This window comes from Gekko japonicus, unplaced genomic scaffold (assembly GCF_001447785.1).
Source record: "Gekko japonicus isolate JY-2015 unplaced genomic scaffold, Gekko_japonicus_V1.1 scaffold586, whole genome shotgun sequence".
Lineage (NCBI taxonomy): Eukaryota > Metazoa > Chordata > Lepidosauria > Squamata > Gekkonidae > Gekko > Gekko japonicus.
The window spans coordinates 479420-494214 of NW_015177025.1; the positions used below are offsets into that span (position 1 = coordinate 479420).

A 14795-nucleotide genomic window follows, 5' to 3' on the forward strand; every position below is an offset into this window, starting at 1 on the left:
AAAAGACGGCTGCGCCCCCCCTAGCCCCTCTTGTTTATCCCCCCCCCCCCCCCCAGTTATCAGAAGCCACGATGACTCAGCCGTGAAGGGAGGAGGAGAGATGCTGGGTCATGAGGAGGGGAAGCAGCAAGATTGTGGCTGTGTTGGCATTTCTGTACCAGTGGGACGGAGGGGCGTGGGAAGAGACAGCACCACGGGACCAGGGCACGCAGAGCCCGTCCTCACCCACCCCTGGCATGCAAGGTCTTTCCCAAGGCCTGCCTCTTGAGGTCAGCCGGAGATGTCGGTGACTGGGTCTGCGTGCCTCCCGGGGAGGCTTCCAGAAGGCTTCACGTGTCCCTAGACCTCACCGGTGGCTGCAGAGGGTGTTTGGCTTGAGACGGTAAACGAGTTCTGCGGGAGGAAGTGGGTCGCTCTGCCCTGACCCATCTTATCGGTCACCATCTTCCCCTTCCAGCACTGTGAATTCCGAATGCGGGGCCATTACCATTGCCTTCGTCCCGGCTGTTACTTCGTGACCAACATCACCACCAAGCTGCCCTGGCACGTGAAGAAGCACGAGAAGGCGGAGCGGAGAGCAGCCAACGGCTTCAAGTACTTCACAAAGCGGGAGGAGTGCGGCAGGCTAGGTAGGCCTCCCTTCCCTTCCCTCCCCTTCTTTCGGGGGTAACTTGGTGTGCCAGGCTGAGGGCAGGACCAGTCATTAACCGACCTCTCCAACCAAAAAGAGTCACTTCTCAGTAGTGGCACAGGGACTTGCCAGTTTCTTCAGATGGGTGTGGACGTTGCTCTGATGAGGCAGGCTGTCTTCTCATATCTGTTTGTTAGTGACTCTCTGTCCCTTCCTTGAGCCATGGGAAGTTCCCAAAAGCCTTTGGAAGACCTGTTTCTGTGGAAGGAGGAGGGAACACCAGAGACCTTTCCTATCTAAAATCTGCAGGTTGCATAGTTATTTGCAGAGACGCACAGTGGCGAGTACACAGGTAGCGCTAGTGCCAGGGCAGACTCCCCCGAGCGCAATGTGTGAAGGACACACCAGAATTCTTTCAGCGCAACTTCTCTTTCTAGTCTCAAGCCCGGTCAGAAATCTAGCTCACTTCTCTGTGAAAAAATTATGTGGTCAAGCAAACCACCTGCCTTGGAAGAGCGCCATTAACCAACTTAACTTGGTGGATCCTGCCCCTAAGTAGCCAGAATGGGGAAGACGTGAAGAATCATGGGTACAAGCTTGCTCCGTCACCATGACAGGGCAGGGCGGAATGCCGTATCCTCAATCTGGATTCAAGCAGAATCAGGGAAACTTCTCCCTGCTGCTCTGATTGTTAAGATATTTGAGCGTGAGAAAAAAAATCCAGAAATCTCCCTGTAGTTTCGTCCCCTCTTGATCCCGGCACCTTGAGGGGCAAACCTGTGATATGCAGTGCCATGCCTGAATGGCAGAAGCCAGTATTTCCCACTTGGAGGGAGGAGATCCTCTCATTCTTTAGGTTGCCCCACCTTTCTCCTGGCACACACTGCCGCTTCTGTGCTGGAGGCAAGTGCTACGTTGCCTCTTCTAATGCCAACAGCCCAGCCGAACATCAGCACATCAAAGCACATGACAGATGGCAAAGAGCAGAGGTGTGTGGCTGGCAGCTCCGTTCATCAGACATGTTTGGCAGTGCCAAAGCAATTACGAAACCGTAACCCACCCCCACCCCCAAATGCCTCCAGCCGTTAATGGCAAGCAAAGCAAACCCACCCACAGTGCCTCAGTCTTTTAACCCCTCTCTGCACACTCAGAGCGGATGCGGCCCGTCAGCTGAGCAGCGAGAGCCACTGGCTGAGCTGCGGAATTGCAACAGAAGGGAAATCTGCACAGGTCCCCAGACGGCATGCCCCCAGCTGTGGGTTTTGCAAAATTCAGGATCCAGCCAGACTTGGAACATAGGGAAGGAAGAGAAACTGACTTCCGATGCTGCAAGCACCAGCACGGGGTTGTGATTAGAGCTGGACTAGGATCTGGGAGACCTGGGTTCGAATCCTCACTCTTCCGTGGAAGCCTTCCTTGGTGACCCCTTGGGCTAGTCAGACACTCTCAGCCTAACTTTCTGCACAGCATTGTTGGGAGAATAAGACTGAGGAGGTTGTAAGGAACTTTAGGTCCTCGTTGTGGAGAAAAGTGGGCTATAAGTGAAATAAATAATAAAATAGACCTGTGAATGGACCTGCCAAGCACTATTTATTGGTAAATACCAGCACAGGAACATTAATTTGAGTTGGGTTCAATGTGTAGAGGCAGGATGTAAGAAAACAAATTCCCCCCCCCACACACACACACTGTTCTGCTACCAGAACCCCACCCCCCAGCTGCTCTTTTCCCTGTTGGGGGAAACAGAGGCAGCTGCTTAATTTCTTGTAGCATGACAAATAGCAGCTTCAAGGGACGGTGGTTGGGGAGAGGACTTTAAAAAATTGGGGTTTGATCTGGACTAGGGCCCGTGTGACTGCTAGTTGCTTATTAAACAGGGACAAGTAGACAGTGGCAGTGTGCTCATGCAGAATAAAGCTAGGAAGAAGACTGGGGTGGAGATGTTGGAAACATGTAACCATGAGGACTGGAAGCTTGAACCTGATGTGGAATCTGATGAGCAGCCAGAACTATAAGAGAAGGGAATGTGATAAAAGACAGTTTATGCACCAGTGTGTACAAGTAACTGGAAGAAGATGTAACATGGACGAAGGTCAGGACACCGTAGCAGGGACAAGTCAGGAAAAGAAAAGGGCAGGTGTGGGAGACACTGAAAATGTGAGGGCTAGCCACTAGAAGCAAAGGGAGACCCTCAAAGAACATCAGAGAGCCAGCCCGTCGCCTGCTGTTATTGCGTCTATAAGAAGGACTCCATGCTGGTAGGCCTGGAACCAGAGGCACTCAAGAAAGCCCAACCACTTTCAATATCAAAGTTGCAGGCCGAGTTACAAACAGGTGCCAAAGGTGGATTGATGCTTTTCTCTTTAAAAAAAACACGTTTTGGACAAAGCACTCAAGTCATTTTTTCTGGCAGCAAAGATTTCTGAGCCAAACTAAGATTTACTAGAAGGAAAGGGGACTGTCCATCGGAGTCAGTTTGGATCCCCTCTGATGTTTTTTTTTTGGGGGGGGGGGCAAAATGGGACCAGTTTTCAGCCATTAATCAGATCAACCCCTCCTGCCCCTTAGAAACATTTCACTCCATGTTGTCATGGCATCAGGTCTTTGCTGGAGCCTTAAGAACAAACAAGGTTAGGTGCTCTTTATGTTCCTCGTTTCATCTCCCCCCCCCCCACCATGAAACCCATTCTATTGACAGAGGATAAAAATAGCAAACACGCACAAAAACACAAGGCATGCTCACACACAGAACGACCCAAGATTTGAAAGAGCGTGGGGAGGTGAGAGAAGAACTCTTCAGTTTTTACTTCATAAAGAATTCATGTCGGAGTGGCAGCCGGCCGCCAGAGGTAACCTGGGCAACGGGAAACACCACAAGACCGCCCCTTACCTGGCTCTTGGCTTATGGCCGTCAAGAGGCTGGGACGTTGCTGTTGTTTGCTCAACCGGTGGTGTTTCGGGGATCGCTGGGGCCAGACAAAGGCAGCCTGCGAGACATGACACTCGGCTGCCTGGGCAACGGGGCAAGCCTTCACCTGCCTTTTGCCGATAGAGTTTCAGTCCCGCCAGCAGCACTGTTTGTTCTCCTTCCCGAAAGATGAACAGAACGGCAGCGGGACGGGGAGGGCAGATGAGGTGGGGCTGTGGGGGAGGAAGGTTTTCTTCTGGTGGGGGCAGAACAATATCTCAACAAATAATAACTTGGCAGAGGAAATAAAACTGCGTTTTTGTCCTTAAGGGAAAGGGGGGGGGAACAGTTTGTTCTATTCACAAGCTGGTTTTGACAAGGACGGGTCATTGTTTTCTTGTGGGTGGGGGGGACATCCTTGGGCATGTTGAAAAACAAGCTCACAATGCTCATGAATTTGTGTGCATGATTTTGTTCAGCGGCATTGACCATTCATATTACAATGCACAAGTTGATTCACGATCTTTATGTTACCCATCCCCACATCATGCTTCTGTTGCGTGGGGAACCGGGGTAGGAAAAAACACAGTTCCACGCCTCCAACCAAAGAGTCTGGGCCAAGTACATTTCCAAGGCAAGCTGAACTTCTGGACAAAGTGAGCAATGCAAAAAAAAAATGTTGTGTTCAGTGTGTGGCCTCCCCCAAAATCCCAGAGGAGAAGGACCCACAAGAACAGTCAGGCTGCGTGTATTTCAAGTGTTCACCGTGCATGCCAGACATCCTCTTGCTAATCATGAGAACCTCTGATGAGGCAGGCCATACTGCCGATTGTGGGGAAGGGCTGAAGCAGAAACACAGGGCCTTCTCTAGGTCCACCTTGTGGGTTTGCGGATGGAGTGAAACGGGGGAGTTCCTGGAGACAGATCAAGATGGGTAGCCATGGTTGTCTGTCTGTAGCAGTAGAAAAGTGCAAGAGTCCAGGAGCACCTTCAAGATTAACAAAATATGTGGCAGGGTAGTAGCTTTAGGAAGTCACTGCTCACTCACAAGAGCTCAGACTGTGCCACAAATTTTGTTAGTCTTTAAGGTGCTACGGGACTCTTGCTCTTTTCTGCTGGGGACTTCCTGGTTTAACAGATCTTTTTAATTAACTACCTCGCTATACCAACTCCCCCCCCCAAAAGAAAGTAAATTCCTCTCTCCCCCTTTGCCCTCCCATATTGCTACAGATGGAGGGAGATCCTCAGCAACTACGAGGAGAGAGGTTTGTTCCAGGGACAAATCAAGTCACCCACGCAATGGGGATGGTCCAAAAAGAAATGGGAATGTCAGCTCGCTGTCCAAACTTCCTCCAGCAGCAGCTGTATAGAAAAGCTCATGCCACTCTTGGCGCCTCTGCTGATCATCACACCACATCCCTGTGTGGCGGGCCAGCACTTATGACAGTTGCCCAGATGGCAAGCAGAGGCTAAGAGCTGCTATCCCAGGGCCATGGCCAAACAGTGCACTGAACCCACATCCAAAAAGTGACACGATCTTGTCACACCCAGCAGCTATGCACTGTTTGCTTAAGTTGACCAGCTTCAGTGTTCTCCGCTGTTCTGCCTCATAGTAAGATGTGGTTATAGCAGAGCTTCCTTCCAGCCAGATCTTCCCTGTGGCAAGTGGGGCTTCCTGTCTGTTTGGAGGCTATACGAGCAGCCCCCAAAACCCTTCTCCATTCTTGTTGGTTTTGCACTGGTTCTCTAATTTTAAAAAAATGTAGGCAGAGTTCACAAAGTTTTCTTAAGTTCTCTGGCTGTAGTGTTTTCTGTCCCTTGCAAGCTGGAACCCTTCCTGCCTTCCCCTCTCACGTGGTTTGAGGATGTGGAAGACCTAATGGTCATTCCCGAATTGTTCAGCCTTGCAGAAATAAGTGCCTGGAGTTCATTTGTTGCAAGCAATCCCAGCTGCTCCAGAAGGTGGTAAACTGCTTTGCATTCTCCCCTTTCCAGGTTGCAAGTACAATCAAGTTAACAGCCATTTTCACTGCATCCGTGAAGGCTGCCAGTTCTCCTTCCTATTGAAGCACCAGATGACATCCCATGCGAGGAAACACATGAGGAGGATGCTGGGCAAGAACTTTGACCGTGTTCCCACTCAGGTGAGTGACCCCGGCCGGGGGTGGGTGGTGGGTGGGAGGGCAGCAGGTCTGCAACCTGACATGTCCGTTTGAGTCCTCGTGGTACAGTGGGGTCTGTATCACGACAGCTGATGCACTTTAAAAGGATGTGGGCGGATGGGCAGGCTGAGCCGTCCACATTCCCATATGGCAGCCCCGCATGGAAAATGTTGCATCAGAACTTAAGATCGATGTGAATGTTCCAGGAAGAGAATCACAAGCGAGATGCAAAATTCCCGTCAGCTCTTCCTTTGCAGGTCACTCTTATAAGATCCACTCTTATAAGATCTCGGCCCTCACACTATATGGGAGCCATTCCAAAAGCACTCCTCTTAGGCTAAAAAAAGATTTAATGCATTTCAGCCCCACACTGTGTCAGTATATATCAGGGGTGGCCAAACTTGCTTAACGTAACAGCCACACAGAATAAACGTCAGATGTTGAAAGCTGCAAGACATGAACAAACATTACACACATGTCTTTATTGAAAAATATGCTAATTTGCCTTTTATTAACATTAAACTAGCCTGTGTAAAAGAGCTGCATGCGGCTCCCGAGCGGCAGTTTGGCCACCCCTGGTATATATGCATATAGTCCTGATTTGGTTGGTTGTAAAATGGAATTCAAATCACCGGGGTCCTTCATCTCTTCCCATACCCCAGATAATAGGACATAAGCAGGCCCCAACCGGGGGCAGCAGAGTCAATAGAACACACAAACACAAACGGGCGAGCATCTTAATCCACACACCAAAGAGCCAGTGCCAGCATTCAAACTGTCTGGTGCTAAATTCAGCAAGCTCAACATAGCCTAATGTTGATGCCAAGATTAACACTCCCAGGCTCTGACGGCATCAGTATTGACACAGCGGGATTCCCATTGCCAAGATTAACACTCACAGAGTCCAAAGCCAGGTGGTTTTCACAATGCCAGCCCTGGTGCCTTCGCCAACATAGCCCAGGCATCCCTTGGGAGTAAATCTGGGCAAAGTGCAGCCTGTGCAAACAGATGTCCACTTGGACACTGGCATCCCCACTGTGGTGCAGGAGTCATTCCCACTGCACCCCAATCCCCTATATTGATTTTCTTGCTTCAGGTTATTGGACACACTCCAAGGAATGAAAACCTCCCTCAAGTCAGTAGCATGGCACCTAGCCCAGCATCGTCAGGGACTCCTGCTTCCTTTCAGGGACCCCAAAGCTTGATGGATACGGAGACGGACGAGTACGTCGACTACACGGGATGCAGCCCCGGCGGCATTTCCTCTGAGTCCTCCAACATGGACCGCAGCTGCTCCAGTACTCCAGTGGGCAACGAAAGCACTTCAGGAGGTAAGGGGTCCAGTGGGGCAGGCGGTTGATTGGAGACTCTTTGCTTCTGAGAGACTGAAATCACAGTGCTTTCTGACGCAAACTGGACCAAGCTCCTCTTCAGCCATTCTGGATCTCCTCTGCCATCCACACACAGAAAGCGCTGTCTGTATTGTCTAAGGGGGTGACACCGAAATCTTCACAGCCCTTTCTTTCACTGTAGACGATAAAGTATCCTGACTCGGAATGGAATTTAGTTGTTTCTGTAAGGAATGAACTACAGATACCAAAACGTCAAGTCTAGGAGGTATTCAAAGTAGTAGCATTTGCTCCTCAGGGTTGAATTATTAATTTTCACACATTTGCCTAGTATAATTTTTCTTTTTGGAAGTTTGTTTAATGCTGTGAAAAAGGTCTTATGGATTCTCTGGCACCGCTTGCCACATCCAGAAAAATCTTGGGCAAAGTAGTCAGGCCAGGGTAAGGGGGCTAGTCAAGGGGTCCCACGGGGTTATTTGGTTAGCTTGTAATGTAGCCTCAGCACGTTCCCTGATACAGTCAATGACAGTTGCTTGTGGCCACCTCGATAAGCATGAGGGACAAATGCTAGACAGGGAGAGTTGATGGAAAAGGTAGCAACTAAGACTGACCCCCTAGTAGGCTCAGCTAAAGCAGCCGCCCAGCCGGCAGCACCTTCCAAGGATGACCTTGCTTGACCACCAGCAAGGACAGTGGTCCCTCCTCCAAGAGCCATATGCCTCCCCCTCAAGACAGGAGGCCCCGCGCCTCCCCTCCTCCTCCCTTATTTCCTCTGATAACGTTCTCTTCACTGGCACTGCTGTTCATCACGCACCCTCCATCTCCTTCTCTGTTATGGTTCTGTTCTGTACATGTGAATGTTGCTCTTCATTTTCATTGTATCGCTTGCACTCTTGGGTTCTCATTTTGGTTCTGTTTTTCTGTTCCCCTTTTGTTTTGTTTTTGGTTCTTTTCTTCCCCCCTGCTATTTTTTCTTTCCACATTTCTCCAGGCTGCCTGGCTGCTGCTCCTCCTCCTGCTGGCGATGACGTTAGCCACAATGCACCACAACCACCACCTCTGCCTCCATCTTTCTCACAAGCCCTGCTCAGATCTCCCCTCCCTTCCCTCCCCTATCTCTTCTCTCCATCTTGCGTCTCATACTCCCTCCTAAGTGCCACCCTGGGATCCAGCAGGGGCATTGTCATGCCTGCCACCAGCGCGACAGGGTTCTCACCCATCATGGCCACTCCAGCTCCGGTCAAAAGTGATGTCCCTCTAGTTCAGGATGCGGCAGGTAAACTGTTCTACGCTTTCTCTCACAGTTAACACCCCCCCCCCATCGCCCTGCCTTCATCGTCCTACCGTGGTATTTCTGACATGTACTCAGAAAGCTAGATTGCTTTTAAGAGGAGGAGGGGGGGATCTTCACAGAAGACAGATGTCAGTTTAGATTGTGCCAGAAAATGAGTTTCCAGAAAAGTAGTTCCATGTAATGAGATTATTTGCACATAAGAGAGTGGCGAACAAGTTGTCTGAATTCACCCCAGCACACCAGTCCACACTGTAGTTAAAGTGGTTTATTGTGCTTATGGTGGGTACAGGGCAGAAAAGTTAACCGAAATGACCAGTTTTTCTAAAATGTAACCTGAAAACACTAGCCCCCCAGCTAGTATAAAATCCGCCTAGGAATCTCAAAGGTGTCTTCAGCCTGCATAAAACAATTTTTATTTGGCCCTTTAAAATTGAGAATGCATCTCTAGGGAGGGGCTGTGGTTCAGAGGTAGAGCCTCTGCTTGGCATGCAGAAGGTACCCGGATCAGTGCCCAGCATCTCCAGTTAAAAGGCCCAGGCAGTAGCTGCTGTGAAAGACCTCAACCTGAAACCCTGGAGAGAGGCTGCCAGTCTGAGTAGACAAGACTGACCTTGATGGACCAAGGGGGGGGGGGTCTGATTCAGTAGAAGGCAACTTCATGTGTGTTCATCAGAGTGAGACGAAAAAAAAGCTTTTCAAGGAGTACTTCTTTGTTTGAGCGTGTGCCCGGATGAATGTGTTGTCCACTTGGAGAGCCAGTTTGGTGTCGTGGTTAAGGCGCGGACTCTAATCTGGGAGACCTGGGTTTGATTCCCCACTCCTCCACATGCAGCTGCCGGATGACCTTGGGCAAGCCTTAGCTCTGGCACAGCTGTTCTTGAAAAAGAGCAGTCTCTGTGAAGAGTTCTCTCAGCCCCACCTACCTCACAGGGTGTCTGTTGTGGGGAGGGGAAGGGAAAGGAGTTTGTAAGCCGCTCTGAGACACCTTTGGGTAGTGAAGGGCGGGGTATAAATCCAATCTCTTCTTCTTTTTCTTCTTCTTCTTGGATCAGTGGGGTTCTTTGTGGGGGAGGGCCCTCAGGTGCCGCTTCTGCCTGGAAGACAGTATGCCCCATGATGGTCTTGCCATCGCCATTGCTTGGACTGGGGTAGAGGTGGGATTAATGCAGGATGAAGTTCTGGGTGTGTATAAATCAGAGGAACCGTGGATGTGTTATCACCCTGTCTTCAAAGTACTGTGTGGACACAGCCCTTCTTGCAAATGGGCCCACAGAATCCAGAAATATCTGTCTGGGGTTTTCCTTGCAGAGCGAATGAACCCCTTCGCATATCTGTGTCCACCAATTGCTAATCCATGCTGTGCCCCCCCCCCCTTGCTTGTCAGGCAGAAGGGAACCGCTGAGGGTCCTTCTTGGATTCAGCTGTAATCCTAATATGCCAGGCCTTTTTTAAAAAAAGTGTAAGGATCCTTCTCCCAAATTTGGCTGTAAAGCACTGACCAGGAAATGGGGGCAGGGTCTGAGAAGACAAGTAAAGTAAAGTAAAACATTGCCTTTTATCAGACAGACAAGGTGGCCGTGGAGGCGGCCGCAAAGTGCAGGTGTTCCGAACAAACATTTAGAAAACGAGACCTTATTCTATGGCCAGGCTGTCAGCTTCCCCGGTGGAGCCAGCTGTTCATTGACGTGGTCTGTTGTAGACTCCTGCTTCTTTTGTTCTAACTAGAGGGCAAATATTTAGGCATGGCAGCATGACATCACGAAGGCCCTCTAGAAATGAATGGACCACTGGGTGGGTGGGGGGGAATATACAGCTAGCAAAGAGTAGCAAAAAAAAGCCCTCCCTTCATCTCTGGTGCCAGTCACATCTTGCAGAATCGGGCGAAGGCAGAGGGGTAGAATCCACAGAGCTGCCCTGCTGAGCCTGAGCTGAATGGTTGAAATTCCTGACTGGCACAGCAGCATGGCTTCAAGTAAGCATTTCTCTTCAGGGATGCCTTGACTTTGAAATGAAATTGGGTCGGTTTGTCTAAAGGGATCCATTGCAGTACTCCTTGGATGAAATCTGATTTCTACAGCTTGGCTGAGGTGCGTTGTACTTTAAGCCCCTTCAGAGAGAGAGAGTCTCATTCCCACAGCACCCCCCCCCCCAGTGCAGAGATCAAGGAATGTCAGGAGAAAACCACTTCTCTGCACGTAGCCAGGCAGGAAAGAGAAATGGTCCCGATCCAGCCCAGTCCTGAATTCCTTTCTCTGCCTTCATTTCTGCAGGGAACACCATCACCATGCCAACTGCAGCAGGGGCCAAGAAGCGCTTCTGGATCATTGAGGACATGTCGCCGTTTGGCAAGCGACGCAAAACCGCATCCTCCCGCAAGATGCTGGACGAAGGGATGATGCTGGAGGGCTTCCGGCGTTATGACCTCTATGAGGACTGCAAAGACTCCAGCTGCCAGTTTTCCCTGAAGGTCACCCACTACCACTGCACCCGGGAGAACTGCGGCTACAAGTTCTGTGGCCGCACCCACATGTACAAGCACGCTCAGCACCACGACCGCGTCGATAACCTGGTGCTGGATGACTTCAAGCGCTTCAAGTCCTCGCTCAGCTGCAACTTCCCCGACTGTCAGTTCTCAGGCAACAGCACGCACTTCCACTGCCTGCGCTGCGGCTTCCGCTGCACCGACAGCACCAAGGTGACGGCCCACCGCAAGCACCACGGCAAGCAGGATGTGATCAGCGCCGCCGGCTTCTGCCAGTTCAGTTCCAGCGTGGACTGCGAGGTGTCCGACTGCAAGTACAAACTCAAGTGTTCCCACTTCCACTGTACCTACCCAGGTTGCAAGCACACGGTGGTGGGCATGTCGCAGATGGACTCGCACAAGCGCAAACACGAGAAGCAGGAGCGAGGAGAGCTGCCGGCCATCTCTCCAGGCCCTGAGGGCCTCCCCCACTCCACACTGGAGTACAGCACGCAGAACTCTTCCGTCAACCTGGACAGCTCTCTCAACCTCAGCACCGACACAAACACCTCCCTCTTCTTCCTGCAGAATGCCGCTGGCGTGGGCCTCAATGACTCCCTGGACCTCAGTCAGAAACTGCCAGAGGTAGCAAGCAGTACTTCTTCCCCCTCTGGAGAGGGCACGGCCCCCCAAGAGCACGATCAGGTACCACCTAGCTGTGGCAACGTGGAGGAGGAAGATGATTCTTCCCGTGACGAGGAAGATGAAGAGGAGGAAATGAATGAGGAGGAAGAGGAGGAGGAGGAAGATGACGACGACGACGATGATGAAGATGATGATGAAGAGGAGGATCTGAACACAGATTCTGAAGAGTCGCTTCCTGAGGCAGAGGGCTTGCCTGCGAAAGGCGTTAGGGAACTTGGAGAGGCCGTTTCTCCTTCTGCAGACCACAGCGATGCTTCCAGGCCACCGGGAGAGCAAGCTCCAGCCCCCGCTGTCCCAGAGGCCTCCACTTAACCAACAGACGACAGCAGGATTTTGGTCTTTTTAATTAAAAAAAACAACAACCCTGACTTGATAGTGGACCCCACTATGTGAGGCAAGAACAAATGCTAGGATGGCACGCGGCAAAAGAGACATCCCAACGCCACCCCAGAACACGCACAAGAGTGGGAGGAAAAAACAATTCTTGGACCACATGAAGAAAGCCTTGTGCCCATGGGAGGGGCGGAGGGGGGCAGAGGGACCGTCTGCTGGGACGCACGTGTTTACAGGGTGGCAGACGGCAAATTGCTTTACCGTGGAGAAGATGGATGTGCTAACCATAAGGGCAACCGTTCCCCCCCCCCACTCCTTTCCCAATCTACTACTTGTATGGGGGGGGGGGTAGCAGAGTTGTTTATTTCCCTCCAACTCCTATTTTATTTTCTTGTTCTCATTTGTCCTTTTAACACTCCTCCCATTCTCAGGGAGAGGGGGCAGCTAGCATCCGATGGTGAATATTAGGGATAATGATAATATATATTTGCAAAGAAGGATTTGGTTCCTTTAAAGCCACAAGCTAAGTGCTTTGCCATCTGAGGGGGGGGGAAACTGGGGTTGGGGTGGGGGTCAGTATCGATTTGGTTCCTTTAAAGCCACAAGCTAAGTGCTTTGCCATCTGAGGGGGGGGGGGAAACTGGGGTTGGGGTGGGTGTCAGTATCACTCATACTTCTAATTTTTTTTTTTCTCCAGCATCAAATGAACAGGAGAAATGTGGGTCTCAGGCAGTTTGGGTTGGTTGGGGAAGGGGTATTTATTATCAGTTTTAGAGAGAGAGAAAGAGAGAGAGAAGCATTAATTAACTGAACAGGGCTGGGAATGGGGACACTTCTCTGTTCTTCCAGATCCTCTTTGTTATTAAAGAAAAGAATAATAATAATAATAATAACTTTTTTTAAAAGAAAGAAAGAACTATTTATATTGCCAGACTCCCATCCATGTGGAACAGTCCTGGGAGGACGGGGTGGAGGAGACCGCTCTACCCAGCTGTGATGGCAGTAAAGGGTTTGGGGTCGCAGTGAAAAGATTCCTCGCCGAGGGGCTTGGATTCAACCCTCCCCAGCCCAAACACCACTGCCCTGAGCACGTTCCCTTTCCCCCTTTCCCGCTTCGGAGCCACCTCCTCCCTCCAACCCTGAACTCGGGGGCAGGACAAGGGCGAGGGGGGGGGCGCTCAGGATACCATGCTCTGCCTTGCTGCTAACGAGAGGAGCGGACAGAGAGCAGCAGTACCTCATAGCGGGCCTGGCTAGCCCCATTTCCCGAGGATGGTTTTCTTTAGCTACGATAAGGAAGCAGCCCGTCTGTCCCTGGCTGCGGTCTCAGTTTTCGGATACCGCTTAAGTATGTTACATGAAAAGTCGAAAAAGGGGGCAGAGCCTTCCATTGTTTTAGCGGGAGTGGGTTGGGAGGGGGGACTCAAGCTTTCCAGGCTCCCCCTGGACATACTTGGGCCTCTTTCCTTAGAATTGGGACTCGAACACGATACCATTCTGAATCCAAGGATGGAAATGCTTCTTTGCCCTTGTGGGGCTGTGGTTATCCCAAGTTGCAGTTCACGGAAAGTGAGAGGCCTGGTTGCCCTCTCTCAACACAGCCGCGTGGCACGCAAAACAGGAGCCCCCGAGCTGAAAAGAGGACACGGGCAGAGTCCCAAGTGGGGAGTACGTTAGAGCCCCCCCCCCCCCCGAGAAGTAGCGGTTGTTTTTGACTCCCTGGATCCCCAAAGGTCCTTTTGCTTTCCAGTACTGGGTGGTTTCAGTTTTGAGTTGTTAATGCCTAACCAAGCCAGCCACAGAAATAACCCTCTGTGTCCAATGGACATGTCATTTTCGTGCAAAAAGGCTCAGAGTTTTATTAAATTCCTCAATCAGTCACCCACACACAAGCAACTTGGTAGTTTGACCAGAAGGGTGGGAACTAGATCTGATAAGACTATTGGTGGGGTTGAGGGTCTTTTTATGTCTAGGGGAAAGGGACAGGAATAGCTAAGAAAAGGTCTGGGTGGGACGGGATGGGACGGACTGTACAGTATTTTCCCCTCTCAGTAAAAAGTCTAATATTATAAAGGGAGAGCAAATAGAGAGGAGCCATACAAGAGAGTACTCTGGGAGTATCTAAGAAAAACTCTGCCTCACAGATCAGACCCTCTGACATCCTATTTGGTTACTCTTGTAGGGTTATCAGCTCCACCCACTCTCAGCTGTAGGCATCTTCCCCCCCCCCAGTATTCTAAAAGCTTTGTCCAGTAGTAAAAGCGACAAGGGTCTTCACCACTCCAGATTGTACACCTTTCATTACTGAGCAGCAAGCAATTCTGAATTCATATTTCAATTAGGCAGACCTTTAAAAAAAAAAAAGGAAAGAAAAAAATGGTCGCTGGTTGTCACTTGATCGTATGACCATCTCCCTCTCCAGGTTCCAAACTGATTTCTTTGTGTGGCTCTTACAGGGTGCTATTTCTGTTGGCTCTAAATTTTGTTTTTGGGGAGTTGGGGCATCTACTTTTCTGGCACCAAGTAGAAGACTCTTGATCCCCAGTTCCATAGCTCAGAACAAAAGGAAAAAGAACTGAGGCTGAACCTCAAGACCGTTTTTGACACGGTGAGTCAATGACCACCACTTCATGCACACAGGAAGGCAAGATTTAAAAAAGATCTGATAAAAAAAATCTCACCAAGAGTCGAGTTCTTCCTGTAGTCTTGACATTGGGAAGTGGTCTTCTGATGCCTGTCAAAGGCTTACTGACTCTGCTTATTGTTGCTAGACCCTCTTTTTGATAGTTGTTTGCTTGACCCTCTTCCCTGTACCTGGCAGCCTCTGATTTCATAGAGGAGACAACACCATGCCAACTAAGTAGAGGGAGAAAAGCCAAGCCACCAACTTCACAATGTCAAAAACGGAGAATTGGCAGTTAATGAGATTTTACTCCACATCCTTGATCTGTG

At 50.4% G+C, this 14795-nt stretch overlaps 1 protein-coding gene across 1 annotated transcript in view; it reads left to right on the top strand.

Moving 5' to 3' along the window:
- CASZ1 (castor zinc finger 1) overlaps positions 1-12287 on the top strand; it is a 127017-nt gene extending 114730 nt beyond the window's left edge. The window contains exons 15-19 of the mRNA XM_015427827.1: positions 458-629; positions 5535-5683; positions 6798-7032; positions 8042-8326; positions 10615-12287. Of these exons, the coding sequence (XP_015283313.1) occupies positions 458-629; positions 5535-5683; positions 6798-7032; positions 8042-8326; positions 10615-11822 (2049 nt within the window). The 3' untranslated portion in view covers positions 11823-12287. The remainder of the gene's footprint in view (positions 1-457; positions 630-5534; positions 5684-6797; positions 7033-8041; positions 8327-10614) is intronic.
- Positions 12288-14795: the final 2508 nt, after the last annotated feature.